The 20,536-nt window shown below is 41.0% G+C and overlaps 1 protein-coding gene across 11 annotated transcripts in view; it reads left to right on the top strand.

Annotated features, from left to right (window-relative positions):
• The window catches only part of TMEM131L (transmembrane 131 like), a 69,909-nt gene that overhangs the window by 43,280 nt on the left and 6,093 nt on the right, over nt 1-20,536 (top strand). For 9 of the 11 annotated variants that reach the window (XM_088660237.1, XM_088660236.1, XM_035114147.3 and 6 more), the window contains 17 exons: nt 1,099-1,204; nt 3,585-3,738; nt 5,057-5,227; nt 5,800-5,869; nt 6,377-6,494; nt 8,112-8,250; nt 9,250-9,359; nt 10,107-10,179; nt 11,420-11,562; nt 11,741-11,883; nt 12,282-12,468; nt 14,951-15,136; nt 15,918-16,067; nt 16,555-17,171; nt 17,876-18,030; nt 19,596-19,720; nt 20,377-20,531. In XM_088660237.1, coding sequence (XP_088516363.1) covers nt 1,099-1,204; nt 3,585-3,738; nt 5,057-5,227; nt 5,800-5,869; nt 6,377-6,494; nt 8,112-8,250; nt 9,250-9,359; nt 10,107-10,179; nt 11,420-11,562; nt 11,741-11,883; nt 12,282-12,468; nt 14,951-15,136; nt 15,918-16,067; nt 16,555-17,171; nt 17,876-18,030; nt 19,596-19,720; nt 20,377-20,531 — 2,802 coding nt within the window. The remainder of the gene's footprint in view (nt 1-1,098; nt 1,205-3,584; nt 3,739-5,056; nt 5,228-5,799; nt 5,870-6,376; nt 6,495-8,111; nt 8,251-9,249; nt 9,360-10,106; nt 10,180-11,419; nt 11,563-11,740; nt 11,884-12,281; nt 12,469-14,950; nt 15,137-15,917; nt 16,068-16,554; nt 17,172-17,875; nt 18,031-19,595; nt 19,721-20,376; nt 20,532-20,536) is intronic. The other 2 variants (XM_088660235.1, XM_088660233.1) reach the window with 1 other exon arrangement.

The following is a 20,536-nucleotide window of genomic DNA, read 5'->3' as shown; positions in this document are numbered from 1 at the left end:
CACTCTGTGCAACTTTGCATTTCAATCTGTAATTCTGCTCCTCCAGCACTTGGTATAGAACTGCAGCCTGCTGACACTCCACATTACCTAACAATGCATTGGTGTTCATCAGTTGGGGAAAGAAGTTCTTAAAATTGTAGTAAACAAATGGGAGTCTGCTATGGGATCACATTGTGATGCAGAAGCAGAAGAAGGAATTCAATAGTATAGCCTGATTGCACATAATCATAGCTGCCAAGTCTCCCCCTGAAAAATGTGGGATCAGCAGTGGTGCGGCACCGGAAGTCGCTTCTACGCATGTCCAGACATGCGTAGAAGTGATTTCTGGTGCCGCTCTGCCCAGTTTTTGTTGCCTAGACATGGGCAGAGCGGCACCCGAAATGGAGCCTCTGGCAGGTAGGAAATCCGGGAGAACAGTGGGAAATGGATTAAAATCCAGGGGTATTCCGCGAAAAATGGGAGACTTGGCAGCTATGCACATAATAGGGATGATGTGAGTAAGCCCCGTTGAAGTCAGTGGAACATGCTTCTGGAGTTAACCTGCAAAAGCTCAGACAAGAAATCTCACATAACCAGAGAGATTTAGTCATCCTGAACCCACATTTGTTTGATTTGTATCACATTCCATCCCAATCAGTAGTATATCGTGAGATACTGGTGTAACTGTGCAGGAAAAATGGAACCCTTTGAACACCCAATAAAATGTCAAAATATAGGTAAGGCTGAATCAAGTGCACTGCATTCAGCCTCCTTAGAATACAGTGGTGCCTCGCAAGACTAATTTAATTTGTTCCGCGAGTCAATTTGTTTTGTGAAAAAATTGTCTTGCGAATCACGGTTTTCCATAGGAGTGTATTGAATTTTCATTTTTTGCCCATAGGAACACATTAATTAAATTTCAATGCATTCCTATGGGAAACCGCGATTCACAAGGCAAATTTTTCGCAAAACGAATTCGTCTTGCGAATCACCATCAGATCGCAAGACGCATTCGTCTTGCAGGGCATTCGTCTTGTGAGGTACCATTGTAATAATATTCTCAGACTATATATTTAAAAAGTGTGTGCTACAATAAGATGTCTGCTTTTCTTGGCACAGGTACGTTGTGTGGCCCTGGAAGCAATCACATTGCTAATGAGAGGACAAATCTGTTAGACAGTACAGCTTTGCCAAAAGCATGCCATTCCCATCCTGTAATGGAAGGGTGAGTTTTTTTGTTTAATGCTGCCATTTTAAATAGTTAAACATACACCAAAGCAAAGAAGTTGAGAACAGTTTTGGGTTTTTTTGGAAGTTCATGCTCTATATATAGTAATATAGTGTGAAGACAGATGGTGTTCTAGCTCTGGGCTAGTTCATGGGGCAGAGCGCAAATGACTTGCAGGGCTTCTTTAAATGTCATGGAGCACTACAAATCCCACTTCCACATTATATATCCGGGGCATATAGATATTGCTATGAACTGTCGTCTGTCTCGAGGGACAATGGAAGAATACACCTTTGGGGGTAAAGCCAAACTGTTGGAGAAGTGGTTGTAGAGACTAATAAGGAGGATCCCTGTTTTATAGCAGCTGGGGCAGGTAAAGGTGTCTGGTTTCACTGTTAGTAATACATCATGGCATTTCTTCTCTCTGTCTGTATCAGCAGTCACTGCTGTGGGTACATGACCTGTCTTTCAGTCTCCAGACACTGCGGTTGTCTGCAAGGGATTTCCACATGGCAGGATTAATGTTGCCAGCCTTCCATGTCACATTTGCAGACATATTTGTAACACAGAGTGTCGCGCAGCAGTAAATTAATCTCGCAGAGTCGTCTTTATAAACAGAATAAAACTTACTTGAGAAAATAAAGTTGTTCATAAACAGCGTAGTCAAAGAGCATACACAGAGTGCTCATAGCAGCTATCTAACTCTTCACAGGGGCATTGTCTTAGTTACTGATTAACTGGAGTCCTGGAGCCACTCTGTCTGCCTTAAACAATACAGATACACACACTTGCTGAGACACACAGGCACTGACTGACTGAGGCCCATAGAGAGGCTGGCTACTTTTATAGGGCACTCAAGATGAGTCGCGAGTCAGGCTTGAATGATTATATAGGACTTGTAGGCCTTGCCTTACTTCTTCTGCTCTCCAGAACCTTTGTCTCATGACACAGAGTTGGTCAGCCAGCCCATCTTTGGGGATCCTGCCATCTTCCATTCTGTGTACATGACCAAGCCAGCATATGTATGAGGTACACTTCCAGTGTAGTGGATCTAGGGAAAGAAACACAAGAACCTCGGGTGTGTACCACATGCTATGTTCTCAGATGTTCTACTTATGAAGTGTGCATAGTCACACTTCATATTTGCGTGTTCAGACCCAGAGACCTCCCCCTTAAATAAAGACACATTTGACTCAAATTTTAGTTTGGTTTTTGGCATAATTTAGGCCACAACTTTATTGATTACAGAAAGTGAGTGGTTGAATAGGCTCTGGTTCAACTAGCTCCTTGCACCCTTGCAGGCAGCGCTGACCCAGGGTACCAGCATAGGTCAGTCAAGGGTGAACACCTGGGTAGGCGAAAAGCGGGGTACAGACTATGTTCACCCCCCAGATGCTCCCCTGGACTCAGACACGGACACAACCCCCTCTTGACCAAACCAGTTGAGTCCCTGGATTCCTTTAATGGAATACCCTTCACATAGGGATGGCGAGACCATTCTCCCATCCCTGTCACCTGAACCTGTGCCTATCCGCAACCTTACAAGTTGTGACGATTTGCTACACAGCAGGCGAAACCCAAATGGCACCAGCCAATCAGCCAAGTGGGGAAAATTCCTGCCGTGCCCCTGTCCCAACGACAGACAACACACGACGGGATAGCAAGGTCAATCGCAAAATGCCCTAAAAGTAGGGAGAGGTGGGCAGGTGTTCTGAATGCACAAGCCAAAAAAGGAAGCTCTGGGTCATGTGCATGGGCATAGATAGGTCCCTCGATCCGATTGGACCGCGGCCCATTTTCCAGATTGAACCCAACATCAAGGGACTTACCAATTGGGTGTTGTGGCTGTCCAATCTTACCCACCCACAACACAGGTGGTCGGTCTCCAGGTCTCACCGCAACACGTACCCCCATTGAGGGAGGACACAGTGTACAACATCATGCAATGTTCTGGCTCATGTGGAAGACATAGTTCAAATCAAATAGCATGGATAGAAGTTTCTTCCTTGCCTTCAAATAGGCTTTCAGTGAAGTCAGTTCACATATTCACCTGTGATGCAAATGATGTATGCAAATGTGAAGCAGCCCCATCTAATTTGTGATCTTACCCTTATATTTACTTTGATTTCGTCCATTGGAATAATTCCTAATGCAACTTCCAGGGCATGCTACTCTCACCAGGTGGTTTATAATTCTGAAAAACGTATGTACATGCACACGCAACAATACAGAAATATTATAATCAAATAAGACAATATTATTTGATAAACAGCAATAATAAAAAGATAAGCTTTAAAGATTCTGGTTAGACCATAAGGCAGGATGTGATTTTTTTTAAGTAAATAACATTTAGCAGTGAACTGTTTTCTGTCTACAGGTATGTTGGAATCGATCCATTTGCAACGGTATTTTATATAGAACCACATCGCAGTATTTCTGCATCTTGGTTAATATGGTTTACCAACAATTTTGATTTTAGCATTGTGCTAAATGATGTCTATGTTTCAAGAGAAACAAAGGATATTTTAAAGGTGAGTTTTTCTTGTAAGCCTCACTTGATACTTTTCCTTAAGTACCAATTAGCAATATATATCAGCATCCCATTCATTAAAATCTCCATTTATATATTGGGCATGTGTACCCAGCCCTGGGACGCAGGTGGCGCTGTGGGTTAAACCGCAGAGCCTAGGGCTTGCCGATCAGAAGGTCAGCGGTTCGAATCCCTGCGACAGGGTGAGCTCCTGCTGCTCAGTCCTAGCTAGCTCCTGCCAACCTAGCAGTTTGAAAGCACGTCAAAGTGCAAGTAGATAAACAGGTACCGCTACAGCGGGAAGGTAAACAGCGTTTCCATGTGCTGCTCTGGTTTGCTAGAAGCGGCTTTGTCATGCTGGCCACATGACCTGGAAGCTGTACGCCGGCTCCCTCGGCCAATAACGCGAGATGAGCGCGCAACCCCAGAGTCGGTCACGACTGGACCAAATGGCCAAGGGTCCCTTTACCTTTACCTTTACCCAGCCCTAAAAAAAAGAATCATGTCAGAAGAACCAAGAAAAGTTTAAATTGTGTTGCTGGTTGATAAATTGTGAACAGTTATATTAAACAGCTTATTTTGTATTTATTTTAGTCTGCTAACTGTGGAATTTGGGAAGAGCTTATTCAGGGCACAAATGTCCCACGCCTACCAGATGAAGATAATACATTATCTTCCCATTTCTGTATTCTGAAATGTTGCCAGGCATTGCCTGGACATTTTTCGAATCTTGCCTCATGGCAGGCTTGAGGCTGTCAGGGTGCCGATTTTTTCACCTATTACCAAATTCCATACATGCACAGCATAACTGTTAAGGAATTCAAGCAGCCCTGCTTATACATGAATAATTAGATAAATTCGTTTAGGCTCTCCCCTGTGCATGTCATTGCATGTGGGCAGCATTCCTGTGACCACAGCTCAGGTGGGTGGGTGGGGTATAAGGAGAGCTTTGCATGGAAGAGAGGATATTCGTGTTGCGAGGCAGCAGAAAACGGATGGGATAACAGTGGAGAACTGAACCACCTTATTGCCTTATTTTTATTGTGACAGTCATCTAGCTGCATTAGCATTTAGTACAGGCATCCCCAAACTGTGGCCCTCCAGATGTTTTGGCCTACAACTCCCATGATCCCTAGCTAACAGGACCAGTGGTCAGGGATGATGGGAATTGTAGTCCAAAACATCTGGAGGGCCGAAGCTTGGGGATGCCTGATTTAGTATGTTGTATTATTAGAAGCAAAAGATAACAAACGGAACAAGATTTGCATGTAGATGTACTTTATATGCACTTGGTTTGATCTGATGTTTTTTGCCATTAGGTTCTGAACTTCACAGATCCTTTGACTCTACCTCCAGGATGTTGGAATGTGTTTTCCTTGAAACTCCACATCAAAGAATCAGTAACAAGTTTATTGTCCAATATTTTTGTGGTCACAAATATTGGAGTGATATTTGAGATACCGCTGCAAATTTATTCTGCTTTGTCCCAGGTAGTATATTGAATTGCATATGTTTACAGTAGTATATTCTGACTTTCATATTTTACAGTTCATAGAGTAATAATTAATTTTTGAAGTGATACTATCTTTTCAGAGTATTAGATTTTTTCGAGAGGTTTATCCATATTTCAAGTTAGGAAAATGGTTGAATGAAGTCTTAATTTACACTGAGTCACTGGAGCATCAAATATTCCTCTGAATTCATTTTGTATTGTATTGAATAGGGTGCAGAAGTCAAACCAGGATATTATGGAGCATTTTGCATATTATTTTAAGTGGTGGAAATTGAAAGTGCACATGATACTGAAAGCTAGTGGAGATTGCAAGCACTTTTCATCACTTCCATCTAATGTGCAAAGTGGTTTGAATCCCCCCCTTTAATTGTTTGTATTTTTTGAAAACAGTGGAAGTGGGGAAATATTGAAAACCATAGAGTTGTTCTTTACATGCTGGCTTAAATACAATAATAGAATTGAAGAGTTGGAAGGGACCCCAAGGGTCCTCTAGTCCGACCCCCTGCAATATTTGTTAATTTATTTAGTGCTTTAATCAATTTTTTTCAGAAGGGAGATCTTCATTTTGAAGCCATAGCGCATCGTGATATATACTGTTCCTTGCGAATGTCAGACACAGGTAAAAACAGAAAAGAAGCATGTGTCCAACTATGAAACTAATTGATAAAGTATAAGGACTAACAACAGTGTGAATAAGATGTTTGTTTGCTTTTAAGTAAACACTATTTCTTTAATGTCTAACTTCTTCTTGGTAGATTTTAGCAGCCTTCTGGTCATGTTGTGTTGGACATCTCAAAGTGAAGTCAATCTGCTTTAGATAGTCCGCTTTTTTTCTGGGGAAAGAGGCAGTGCAGATTTGTGAGCATGGCAGGGGTGCTGGTTTTCCAAGAGCCTAAAAGGGAAGGTGGGGCAGAAAATGGTGCAAGAGGGAGAGCATAATATTGGGGCATATTTTTTGTTTGTGGTTTTGTGCATAAATATGGGGGGTGTGGATGTTTAAGAGCTGTTATGCATTGGTCATACTATTTCTAAATGTCTTCTCTTTATGACTTCTTGAAATCAAGTTTTGGAACAAAAGCAATAAACAAATATTATGTATCAGTGAAACTGAATGTTATTATTTTAGCAAATCTGCTTTGGGAAAGGAGCCTATCTCTGGACAGTTCTACATGGAATGTGGATTCTGACCTTGCATATCAGCTCTATGAAAAATGGCAAAAAATTAAGCACAATGAAATCTGCAGGTGTGTATACACAGAATGTTCTTAATTTCAGCATTGGAGCGGTAAAATCTTGGTATGCTTGCGTGTTAAAATCCATGATATAGGGGCTAATACTAAATATTCACATCCTGCATTACAGAGAGTGCAGACATAGCACTCCTGATTCCTTAAGTATGGTTCAGGGAACAGGCTCTGGACAATAATGTTACATGCATCTTCTGCCTCCTTCCAGTACCCCCTGTCCTCCTAAATCCCCATACTACCTCCTGCTAGCTTTAACCACATTTCAGGCACTAGGAATAGCTGCAACATTGAGAGACTCCTTACAGTGCCTGGCAATGTGTCCCCTCCTTTGTGGGCCTTTTCTCCTCTTTCCAGACTGCCCCCCTTTCAGCTCTTAAAAATGCTTTGCTTCCACCACTGAAGTCAGGGGTCACAACCTTTCAACTGCTTCCTTTCACTGCTTCTCATTTTCTGAAATTTTTATCTTCACTACTGTAACTAGTGGCAGCAGCAGAAAATGGCTCTCATTCAGTGACTTCCAGCCACAGTACTCCATTCCCTACAATGCTCCAAGTGGTAAAAGGAAATGATTTGGCTGGAAGGTGCCACATCAAAGAAGTCTGCTACTGCTGTCTCCTATAACAACCAGTACTGGGAGCCAGTGTGGTGTAGTAGTTTGTTGTGGGGGAGGAAGGGAAATGAGATTGTTGGCTGCTTTGAGACTTCGTAAGGGAAGTAAAAGGCGGGATATCAAGTCCAAACAACTCTTCTTCTTCTTCTTCTTCTTCTTCTTCTTCTTCTTCTTCTTCTTCTTCTTCTTCTTCTTCTGAAAAGTATAAAAGAGGGACACAAGACTGGTGTCAGTGGCCAGCCCACCTGAGCTGCTGAAACTTTGGCATTTACCATCAGCATTGGTTTTGACCAGATGTTTATAAACCAAGTAGCTCCTGAGCAATAATGGACCCTGGTTAGCATTCACCATGGTTAAAAATGGGGCAAGCATATGCTTGAACCATAGTTAAAACCAACAAGGGTTTTGCATTGACGAAGGGAACAAATCTGTGTGATTCTACTTCTTTAACTGCAGCGAAAGAATCTGAAGCATTGCATTTGCATCAGCCCTTGGAAGTGTGCAGAATTCATTGTCAAATTTTCAATAAGTGGCCGTAAAACATTTACAGTTCTCTCGCACTTTTTTTTAAGGTTTGGTATTGTGTTGTAGAATCTCTAGTAGGAGATTTAAAACTAAAAGGATGAAACTGAAGATGTTAAAATATTGCAAACACAAGGCCATAATTAGAGGGCTCTTGCAGATTTCTGTCTCTGAAAGAGATGATCTGTCATAACATGGCAAGCCAAACTTTTTTTGATACTTTTTTATTACATTTTCCAAACGTAAAACAATGCAAACTACAAGCCTCGCACCAAGAAATAAGCGTAAAAAACATTTCACAGCACTGCAAAACAGTTATAAGCAACTGAATGAAGAGATTAAACTAAACAAAGGATATCTGTCCAAAACTAAAATTGGGAGGGAGGAGGATGGATCGATTTATCACTAATGTTGACATAGCTAGTAAATTGAAACAGGGTGTCTTGAAACCTCTCTTATTTATGTTCTTATTAACTCAACAGGAGAAATATTGGGGAACTTGTTCAAGTGTCTCATCAGAAGGATCATAAAGAAGAATCCTTTGAATTACCTTTACCCCACTTGGTTACAGAGCTTGGTCTCACATTGAACTTCAGTGCAGCTGCACCAATGAATAGCATGGTGAGGCCATTTTTAGATTTGTTAAACTTTTTGCCATAATTCCTCACTTGTTCTATTTCCATTTTTGGTTTTGAAAACAGAAAGTTGTAAATATTTATACTCATTGTCTTATACAGTCGTACCTTGGTTGATGAATGCCTTGCAACTCAAACGTTTTGGCTCCCGAATGCCGCAAACCCAGAAGTGAGTGTTCTGGTTTGCGAACATGCTTTGGAGCCTGAATGTCTTACACGGCTTACACGGCTTCCAGTTTGCTGCAGGAGCTTCCTACAGCCAATCCGAAGCCATGCCTTGGTTTCCGAACATATTGGAAGTTGAACAGACTTCCGGAACGGATTCTGTTCGACTTCCGAGGTACGACTGTACTTAATGTCATTATCAGGCCTGTTGGGGTCTTAGGTATTAACTGAAAAAGCAGGCTAAAACCAGTAATCACCAGGTTCTTTTAAACTTTATGTGTCTGTTAAAACCTGATAGCTGTGGATATGTCCAGACTATGTTCAGATAAAGTGTGATGTCTTATGAAGGGAACAAGCCTGTCCAAGCCTCATGCTTCCATGCTTTACCCTCTCAGGCATGGTGGTAGCAACAGCAGAAGAGGGGAAAAGTAGCTGTGATCTTCTCTCTGGGAACTTGTGTGTTTGTTCATTCTTGTTAGGCCATGCTTTGGCTTGGCATCACATTCAAACTACACCATAGTCTATATTGTCATGCATTCAATACTTTTAAAAGAATTTTTTAAAACCTTAAATCTACTTCATTCTTTCTCATTTTGAAAACAAAAATAAAAGGACAGACCTAATTGTTTATAGCTCTGATTTCGTAATTTTTATCAACATAAATAAGATGTGTCACTATTTCTGTACATTTGTAAATATTTCAGAAAACACTCCAGATTTTAACAAAAGTTTTGTACCAAAAATAGCAGAATTTGGGAGTAGGGAAGAGGCTTGAATTCTAAAAAATGAAATATTAATATTGTTTTTTCCCCCCAATTAGGTGAAATATTTTACGCTAAGAAACCCTTCATCTTTCCCAGTTATGTTGCAACTCCTGCCTCTTTCTTTTTATCCTGATCCTCGCGCTCCATTGCCTCTACTCAGCAAATGGTAATGAGAAATAGTTTCTTGTGGTAATTTAAGAAATAGTATAATCTGAAAATAGTTCCTTTCCCTCCACGTATTTGGGTGGGTGGGGAATCAGCTTGCATCTCCCAGTCATGTTCTGTGCATGCGAAGGACCTTCATAGTATTGGCACGGAGTTTCTAATGCCATGGAAGATCCCACTTGTATTTAGGCTTATTTCACAATAAAGTGGTACCTTGTTTCTCGAACGAAATCCACTCCAGAAGCCCATTTGGCTTCCAAAACATTCGAAAACAGAGGCGCGGCTTCCCTTTGGTTGCAAGAGCTGCTTGCACTCAGCAGAAGCTGCGTCGCACGTTCAGGTTCTGAAAAACATTTGAAAACGGAAGCATTTACTTCTGGGTTCGGCATTCAAGAACCGAAATGTACAGCAACGGAGGCGTTCGGGAACTGAGGTTCCACTGTACCAGCCACTACCATGTGGAGATTAATGGTTAGAACCATAGACTTGCAGCGTTTGAAGGGACCATCTCATCCAGCCCCCTTCAATGCAATAATCTTTTGCCCAACATGGGACTGACCCCGAGATTAAGACTCACATGCTCTACCAACTGAGATATCCCAAATTAATAGAAGGGCCATGAGGATTTGTCTTACTTTTTCTCCATTCATAACGGAGAACTATCTGAAAATGGCTTTTCATGGTTCTTTACTTTCTATAATTTTTTGAAAAGGTTTATACATGTATTTTCTTTTCTTGGTTTATATAGGTTTGGTGCAAACGTACAGTCTATTAACTTTACAACCACTGAATTTAGATTGACAGAAGATTATGCTCACAGGGTAAGCAGTGTCTCATCTTGCTCTCATATATGTTTTTCACTCTCAGAAATGGAACCTAAGGTGCTCTTTGCATTACATTTCAAAGAAACAGCCACCACGCAGCTGAGAGTTTATGCAGAAACATGTTTGAGCATGAAAGGAGTTGGCCATTTTTTTTATAACCTGTAACGTGCATTTAATTTTTGGATTGCTTAGGTCAGGAATTCCCAAACTGTGGTCCGTGGACCAAAAGTGGTCTGCGAGCGTCATACAGGTAGCCTGCAGCATCTATGCATTGAATAGCCATATTGATTGTCATTGTATTTTTATTGCTTCTATTGTTTCTTATATTGTATATTACAGTTTGAATACTAGGGAATGCAAGTTGCAATACAAAACATACAAGGCATAAGAGATGCAACAAAATACGATTTAAAAACATGCAGTGGATTCCAATTGCTGTAACAGGCAGAAAAAAGTATTAAGTAGTCCATCAAGGCTATCGGAATTTTCAAGTGATTGGAGGGGGAGGGTTGGGAACCATTGGTTTAGCTATTAAATGGAAATTTTTTTTTGAAACATTTGGAGTTATAACGTTTATTTAATATATTGCTGAATTTTTAAAAAATCTTCAAAACACATCTAACATTTAAAACTTACACTTTGCAGTCCTCAATGGAAACACCATTGTACTGTACTGTTTTTAATATTCGGTTGGAAGCCGCCCAGAGTGGCTGGGGAAACCCAGACAGATGGGCAGGGTATAAATAATAAATTATTATTATTATTATTATTATTATTATTATTATTATTATTATATTATTATTATTATTATATTATTATTATTATTACCAGATAAGAAGAGTGCTTGTAATTCCAGAAAGGGTTCGGGAACTCTGTTAAATGAGGTTTTATTATTCCTACCCACAGCACTGAGAACCTCAGTAGACACGGGCGGGTGAAACCTGTATTTTCCATATCCCCACCCCTCACACACATTGCTGTAAACATTTCCTCCCCTTCGTTAATGGCAGTGTCCTGGTATGCTCATCCTTCCCTTTCCCCAATATTAAGATGAGGTGTGACTGGGGCAAATAAAATACTCTGTCGTCTCATTAGTGGAATGGGACAGTCAGGCAGGACAGGCGTAAGTATGCAGGGCAAGTGGAACTGTAGTCTTTTCCTCTCTGCTTCTCATCTTCCTGATTTCCCTCAGGAGCATGGATGGTTGTAGTAATGGTTCGCTCATGTTGTTTTGCAGGACGAACTACAGGAAGACCACGATTACATTGGATCTAGTTCAGAGCTGCTTTATTTAAAATTGCAGCCTTTAGAAACTAAAAGAGTTGGTGTTGTCTTCACCCCTATTGATTACAAAAGGGTAAACTCCCTTATACTGGTCAGGTAGGTCTCTTCTCGAGATTCTGTGGGGTGAATGAGGCACTGTTTTAGAAAGGTTTGTTTCACATTTCCATCAGTGAGTGGAGAAGACTGCTTTTCTTTCCCCCCTTTTTTCCCTTTTTTTTTAAAAAAAAATTATAATAATTGTTTGATTTATAAAGGCACCCTTGCTTTATTGCAGGAACAATTTGACTGTTCTGGATGTGGTTTATGTCGAAGGCATTGGAGCCAGAGAGTTGTTGAAAGTAGGGGGAAGGTTGCCAGGGGCAGGAGGATCCCTTCGATTTAAGGTGCCAGAATCAACCCTTATGGACTGCAGGAGACGTGAGTGACAATCTGAGAAGGAAAGGACTAAGTGAGATTAGTCTAAACAAACAGATGTGCATGGTTTGGAGGATAAAGTGGCCAGTCCCACGGGCACAGCTATGTGTGAATAACAGAAACATCTGTTTTCACATGCATAACCATGGTTGCTGCTGTGCATACTGAAGGTCATATACATGTGCAAACCTCATATAGATGGTGTGCCCTGATTTAGGAAGAGCTGCATGTGAAGTATTACATGTCACCATTCCAACTCCCCTCTCCCTTTCATAATAAGGATGAAGACTTGAATGTATTGTAACATAGTTGTAGGAAAGTACAGTTTCGGCCACTTAGCAGTGCCCCCAAGATGGCTTTTAATGATTACCTTGAAGTAACTTGCATTTTGTTTTATTTAGAACTGAAAGATGGCAAGCAAATTTTATCCATCACAAAGAACTTTAAGGTTGAAAACGTTGGTCATCTTCCTATCACTATAACGTCTATGAAGATTAATGGGTACAGCTGCCAGGGTTATGGATTTGAAGTACTCAATTGCCAAGATTTTTTTCTGGCACAGAACTCTTCGCGGGAGATTAGCATTGTGTAAGCATTTGCCGCTTTACATTGACAAACTGGCTTATTTTAGAATTGAGTTTAAAAGGAACCACACTAGTTCCCTGAAATGTTTCTGTTTTCATTTTGTTGTTGTTGTTATTATTATTATTACATATTTCTTTATTACACTTATATCCTACCTTTCATCAAAGGAGCTCAAGGTGTCATACAAAGTTAATATTTTTTTTTAAAAAAAAATCCAAATATCTTTGTTTCTATGACTGTTTGGAAGCACTCTGTAGCGTCATTCTTTAAAGTACTAATTTTGCCTTAAGGGTTGCAGAGCTTACAGCCTGTTGTGTGCGTTGAGCATTTTGTTTTCCAGTTAGGGTCATGCCCCACAACATTGTAACTTTGAGAGGGCAATTTCAGAGCTGAAGGAAAAATAACTTATCCAACTGTGGAACATGTTATGGGGCAGGGCAGAGCAGCACAATTAAAGGCTGCAGTGGGAACATCTTTCATCAATTTAATATCAATAAATCTATCTCCATTATAATGAACATTATTCAACATGAATCATAATTAATTCTTCTTAATTAACCCAAAGGGCGGAAGATCCATTTGTACCTTAAATTTTGTGGATCCAGCCTTTACTTGAAGTCTTGCTAATGGGATGCTCTCGCTGGTACTGGTGGGGTGGTTTTGCCAATCTGCCTTTCCCCCCTGTAGTCTCCTGAGCCTCCCAGAACAGAGGCTGGGAGTTCTTCGGGGACAGCATGTGAATTGGGCCTTCCTCCATTAGATGACGGTCTGCCCCAGTGTATTTACAGACAAAGTCAAACTAGCTGGCTGACTTTTAGGTAAGGTATGTGATTGGGTACTAGACAACTGATACATTACTTCACTCTTCATCTTATTCATTTGGAATCAATTATCTAGCAGTATTCAGGATTTCTAACTTGGTCTCCATACAGTGCCATAAAGGTGGTGATTCTAAGCCCTTATACGAGATGGAAATACCGGTACTTCCATCACATACCGTTATAACATCTTTTACTCAAGATTTAATTATGAGTTGCTTCGCTGAACAGGATTTCTCTACAGAAATGTTACACCTCTGGGATGTTTGCGATACAAGTCACAGGGAGCCTAGCATGATGATGATGATAATTTATACCCCGCCCTCCCCAGCCAAGACCAGGCTCAGGGCGGCTAACACCAAAAATAAAACAATTGATACAACTTAAAAACAAGATTAAATACAACATTAAAATGCAGCCTCATACGGAAGGAAAAAAGGGAAAGTGGGGGGGGGATCATGTTGGTTCCAGGCCAAAGGCCAGGCGGAACAGCTCTGTCTTACAGGCCCTGCGGAAAGAAATCAGGTCCCGCAGGGCCCTGGTCTCATGAGACAGAGTGTTCCACCAGGTCGGAGCCAGTGTTGAAAAGACCCTGGTTCTAGTTGAGGCTAATCTGACTTTCTTCGGGCCCGGGACCTCTAGGGTGTCACTGTTTATGGACCTTAAGGTCCTCCGTGGGGCATACCGGGAGAGGCGGTCCCCAAAGTGCAATGGTCCTAGGCCATGAAGGGCTTTAAATGTCAAAACCAGCACCCTAAATCTGACCCTGTACTCCACCGGAAGCCAGTGCATGGACAGAAGGGTGTGGAAAGAATACAGAGCTAGTGTGGGCAACCTCTGAACTGTGGACCAAACTTGACCCACTAAGCCTTTGCATTTGGCCTGTGAGGCCATTTCCCCTAAACCACACCACCTGCCCCACATCTGATGTCCTATGTGACATCAGTTGAGGGGCAGATAGAGATGTGACTGCAGAAAGCAGGACTGAACTTGCTGTGCATCCACTGATACATGGGGAGTTCGATCCTGCTTGGTTTCGGTATACCAGCAAGTTCCTGCTCTTGCTGATGTGCCTGAACCATTTTGAAAGCAGAATTGAATGATGTGTGGTGAATTCAATATTGCTCAAAGACGATCTTCCCCTGCACCCACATGGGTCAACTTTTGACAGGCGTAATGTCATTTCCCCATCAGGTGGTTGGCAGGTGGGTGGCCTAAAATGTTCCCCACCCTGACTGAAGCCAAGTGCTATGGGCCATAAATCTTGCTGAGAGGAAGAGTGATGGTGGTTGATTGAAAGCATACAGAGGAACATGCAGTGCAGTTATGTATCCTGTTGAAGGCACCTCTTGCTCAAGGAGTTCCAATAACGTCTAGGACTTCTACTTGAATTCTTTTCAGACAGAGAGGAATAAACGTTATTGTAGGTAATGGGTATGTGTAGGCTTCAGCCATGTGTATTAGGTGCTGTGTTAAAAGATTCTCTTCAGTGTGATCAAAGAGGGTACAAGTGAATCACAGAGAGCGGTAGGAGGAAACAGGGGGTTTGATGTTGGACGAAAATACAGGACTTTCATGGGACCTGATTCTCAAAAGAGAGGACTGCAACAATAAAAGCTAAAGAGCCTGTCAAAATGTCACTGACACTTTAATTTTTTGGTGTGCAGGTTTACTCCAGATTTTACTTCTTCATGGGTTATCCGTGAGCTGACTCTGGTGACTTCTGGTGGTGTGGAGTTCCACTTCACTCTCAATGTGACTCTTCCTCACCATCTTTTACCACTCTGTGCAGATGTGGTACCAGGACCCAGCTGGGAAGAGTCCTTCTGGAGGCTTACAGTGCTCTTTGTCAGGTAAAGCATTTATTAACACATCTTTATAGAAGGCTTCGTGGCATAAAGCCTGCAAATTTTCAGTCTCAGACAGCTAAACCTTAGATATTAAAACAGCAGCAAGATGATATCAAGAAAAGGCAACTTGTCCACCTCCTCACTGTCTTACTAGATCTGGTTTTTCCTTGAGCAGGAAGCACATTTCCCCCCTAAATGCAAGCCCCTCTAATACAGGGATGGAGCACCTAGGTCTGTCCAAGAGGTTACTGGACTACAACTCCCAACATTCCTTGCTGTTTGTTGTGGGTGGGGCTGATGGGAGTTGGAGTGCTACAGCATCTAGAGGCAACAAATTAGATACCTTTTATATGCCTTGAAAACATACCCAGGAAGTATGAGGTAGCAGGCAGAATGTCCTAGACAGGACAGGCTATTAAATGGAAGATAGGAGCTGCAGTGGCCAATTCCAGACAGGTTGGGATTAAGAAGTATTAAACCTGAAGAAGGGATGCTCCAGGCAATACAATGCTATTGGGAAGAAGGAATCCCTCCCTTTAGCTGGAGATATAACATTCTCAGTAAACTATCTGAAGACTACCAGGTTCCATGTAGAGGGAAATATTTCCAGTCAGTCTCATTTGATCCCATCTTTATGAATGCTGACTGTAACAGCTTCAACACAGAACACAATAACCCATTCAATTTGAGGTTAGTTCCAACTTCCTGAATGTAAATCTTGCTTTATTTCTACACACATGTTTTGCTGAAAACATTTATCTTTCCCTGTCTGTCTGTCTTGCAGTTTGTCTCTTCTAGGTGTGATTCTGATAGCTTTCCAGCAAGCGCAGTACATCCTATCAGAATTCTTGAAATCAAGACAGAGGCAGAATCCCAGTCCTTCTGCACTGCCAAACAACAGTTCTGTGGACATCATCAGCTCTGAAACATACAAGTAATAAATATTAACTTTCTATTAGGTGCCTTGATGTGAAAATCTCTTTAAATGATGGTGTTGCTGTTTGATTCTGAGAATAGATAGGTGGCGATTGGAAATGCTAGTTCCTCAAAAAAGGTGGCTACTTCAAGACAATGGATGTTGCTGTTCAGATGCTGATAAAAACCGGCTCATTACACATCACAGAAGTTGTGTCCTCAGTGTGGGAAGGGAGAAATATGTAACTCCATATGATGGAGATGGTGAGGGGCAGGAAACATGGGGCAGTTGTGCTTCTTGATACTAATCTGAAGCAATGGCTAAAATAATGAAATACACTTTTCGCAAAACAGGATAACAATGGTGTCAAGATGGCTTCCAGGAAAAAATAGTGTTGCCTTATTATGCCTTATTTTCCAGTCTTCCCCTGGTCTTGATAAAATTATTTATGAACAATATGATCTTTGTGTCATAAATAAATGTAATCACTTTATTTCTGATCTAGGAGCAGTTGCAAAACCTTTACGGATACTTATGGTTCTTCTGATAAAGGGAAAGGAAAAGGCTCCCTTTCTGTGGGCACAGCAACTAGCCGGAGTCAGAATGCTGCCAAAAGGAGTCCAGGAACATACAGCCATTCTCAGAAGAAGCACAAGTGCTCTGTATACTATGGTAAACCAAAATCAAGCACAGCAACTAGCACCACTATTCTAACAACTGATGACAAACAGAACCCTGTGGTTGAAAATCAGACTCCAGCAGCAAAGGAGGACATTTGCACTGTTAGTGAGACTTGGCTGAGCCTGAAATATGCCAATAGCATAAATGTAAACATGCAAAAGAACTTGACGCACCCAGGGAACTTTCTAGATAAAGAAGAGAGTGCATTGAAAAATGCAGCGCCTATAAAAAATACTTCTTCAGAGTGCAATTTGAAGGAGGGTCTTCGAACAAGTATGTTTCCTAAGGAAACGAACCTTAAGACTTCAGAAAATGTAGCTGAGCTCAAAGAACCTGAGCTGTGTCCTTTGAAGTCATCAAAGAAGCTGTCCGAAAGTCGCTTCCCAAGACATTCACCTCAGCAACAACCGGAATTTCAAGAAGTTTCTAGGAAAAACAATGGTAACATTTTTTTTTTAAAAAAATACAGAAATAGATAGCTTTGAGTAGTCTGACGTGAGAGATGTGAGGGGCAGTTCATACAACAGGTATCAGGGAAAGACAGACTATCTACACTTGAAACACACGGGCAAGTTTCTGATAGATAGCCTACTACTGAACTAGAGGAGGGCATTTTTGAAATGACATCGAAAGGAAAAAAATATGTCTGGAAGAATACAGTAATTTCTTATCAAACTTACAGACTTCATTAATTTTAAGCACATGTACTGTAGACAGTTTATATGTTTGTAGAAGTTTAAATGCTTTAGTTTTATTTAAAGTCTAATTAAGACCCAGTGTTGCAAATAGAGTTGCAAACTGAAGTACGTCGTGGTTTTTGCCTGTTGGGGAGAAATGGTGAAGAAAATACAAACCACTAACATTTGCCACTTTGTGAAGGAGAATGCCAAGGTCCATTCCCTCCAGCACATCTGCAGAGAGACTCCATGAGTAGAAGATCTCTGCCCATTCATAACTTTGTCCTCTCAAGTCATGGAGGGCTGAAAGCAAGGAGGGAAATAGCACACTGGGTTGGGGGCTAATGTACTGTTCCTTGTGCAGTTGTTACTGTGTGAATAAGCCCTTTCCTGACGCAGGTGAATTTCGCTTGAAATATTCTGACAAGGTGAGGTAAATACTGTATCATTTTTATTTATTTTTTGAAGGGAATAGCCAGCAAGTGTCTCTCAGGAATGAAACAGAAAGCTGTGACTCTTTGAAAAAGCAGGTGAACACAAAGCCCTCAGCAGAGAAGGCAATAAATAAAGGGACTAAAGATGAATCGCAGTGCTGTGGAAAACGGGAAGTTTCTTCTGCTGAGGTTTGAACTGTTACATGCTGCTTTAAACATTTTGGAATTGGGGTTTTAAATGCAATTGCAGAAAAACACCTGAAAATAAAAATTGGGATTTCTGGGACATAAGATCCCATGACTGTCATTGATAGTGGCCAAATTTCTATCGCAGGCAGTGAGAATAAGGAGCCAATTAATTATGTGAAGCTTGAAGGATTATTTCCAGGCATTTAACTGAGGTTATTCTTTGGCTTTGTATATATCTGATTTGCTGTTGCTATGCTGTTACAGTATGCCAAAATGCAAAATACAAGAAAATTTGTATGTTTCTATTTCTGGTTGTTGACTGTAATGAACTGATAATGAAATTAGAATATGTTTATAATGGGAAGTATACCCAAGCATTTCCGTATGTAGAAATTGAAGGACGTTTCTATGCAAGCTTGATGCAAGCTTGTTGTCTCATGGGTTTCTAGCTCATTCAATGATCTTGGTGATCACTTTGCGAGTAAAAATGTGATGAAAGAATAGCTATGCCATTTTTACATAGCATAGGCAAACTCTGCCCTCCAGATGTTTTGGGACTACAATTCCCATAATCCCTGACCGCTGGTCTTGTTAGCTAGGGATGATGGGAGTTGTAGTCCCAAAACATCTGGAAGTTTGCCTATGCCTGGCATAGGCTACATATTGGGTTGTGTCCCACAAAGATGTCACATTAGTTCAAGGACTTCCACCTGTGTAATGGGAGCGTTGCTTTCTAAACACCTCCCACCATGTTCAGCCCAGAAGAGATTGTGGGGGGCATGGAGAAAGGAAAGGGAGACAAAGTGTCATTGTATAGGCAGCTAATGGGACAACATAATTGGATATAATCTGGCATTTCTTCAGCCTCAAAAATAGTGGTGTAAACTTCGCCTGCCTTCATTTATATCGTACTATAAATAGAGAATTCCAAGACCTGTCTTAGAAATCTAGAGGCTGAATACATGCTAACTTTTGCTGCAGGATAGCCCATGAGAGGCCCTTTATACCCATTGATTTGAACAGTATAGATTTGTAGTACGTATGTGTTCTTGAAGAAACAATCTTACGGTGGAAATTTGCATTCCCTGTTCCAATTACTTTGGAATAGTTGTAGCTGTGTAATCTAAGCTTGAAATAACTTTTCAGGCAAGTTTGTCCCTTAATAAAATAGCAATTCACGTAAGCAGAACAGATGAGGTAAAAAAAAAAAGTGAAGAAAGGAAGAATTTATGGAGGGTAAGTTTAAAACTGAGCTAGTCATAAATCTGACAGGTGGTTCTGGTTTTAATTGAGGCAAAGTTGTATAGGCCATTGTTTCAGCCCTTTATGGCTGTGGTATTTAGCGGAGGAAAGAATCAAGAAACGCGGAGGAGAAGAAAATTGCATGCCAACACATTTCACAAAACTATAGTTTTTAACATTAATATTAATGATAATTTTGCATGATAATTATTTTCTGATTAAAATGCTGTGAAATTGTAGTCTGCCAGATTTTGAAGCCATTGATACAAACTCATGATCTTAAGTATTATGTCTTAATAAGTCCTCTTTTTTTTACCTTTCAGCAGGAAGATACTCACCGAAAAAATGGGTCTCCAGAGAAAAGAGAAGGGCATGTACCAAATACAAGCTGGAACAGAAATAGGACAAACAGAAAGAATAAGAAGAAGCATGCTAATTTATCTGTACGGTATGTATGACTGCTTCTTTATGTTCAGATTTTTTAATTTAGGAATGCAAGCAGTATTTCCACCACTTACTTTTTCTTGTTGTTTTTCTTGTTATTTTTTGTTGACAAAACAATTTTTTGGTTAATTTTTACTTTTGTTAATTTTTACTTTTTCCTTGCTATTCTTAATTTTCACCCTACCCTTCTGCCAAAGAATCAAGAATGGCATTAGAGCCATTGAACAAGCCTCTAGGCAAGGCATCCCCAAACTGCAGCCCTCCAGATGTTTTGGCCTACAACTCCCATGATCCCTAGCTAACAGGACCAGTGGTCGGGGAAGATGGGAATTGTAGTCCAAAACATCTGGAGGGCCGAAGGTTGGGGATGCCTGCTCTAGGCCAGCCTTCCCTAACCTGGTGCTCCTCAGGTGTTTCGGACTACAGTGTTTATCATCCCTAACCATTGGCTACAACTGACTGAGGCTGATTGAAGTTGTCACCAAAAACATCTGGGTGGCACCCAATTGCAAAAGGCTGCTCTAAACTGTATGTGAGAACCCGTGTCAGGACTGTTCTGTTTCAGTAGCATGCAAACAGATTGTTCACATAGTTAACTAATTGACAGATGTAACACATGTAAGATAACCCTCCCTTTTTTTCTGATGTTGTTGCTTGTAGGGTTTCTGAACAGACTGAGTTGAAGCATGTGTGTAGTGGTTTTGAAAGACCTGAACTTAGAACTAATGTTAATATAAGAAACTGGTGTGGTCAGAGCAATGGAGAAACTTGTAAAGGAGAAGAGAGAGGTGGCTTACCCACACAGAGAGAAGCAGGTATG

The sequence above is a fragment of the Zootoca vivipara genome, chromosome Z1 (assembly GCF_965207765.1).
Source record: "Zootoca vivipara chromosome Z1, rZooViv2.hap1.1, whole genome shotgun sequence".
Lineage (NCBI taxonomy): Eukaryota > Metazoa > Chordata > Lepidosauria > Squamata > Lacertidae > Zootoca > Zootoca vivipara.
Note: the sequence above shows the minus strand (reverse complement) of the source record. Positions and strands in the feature narration are given on the sequence as shown.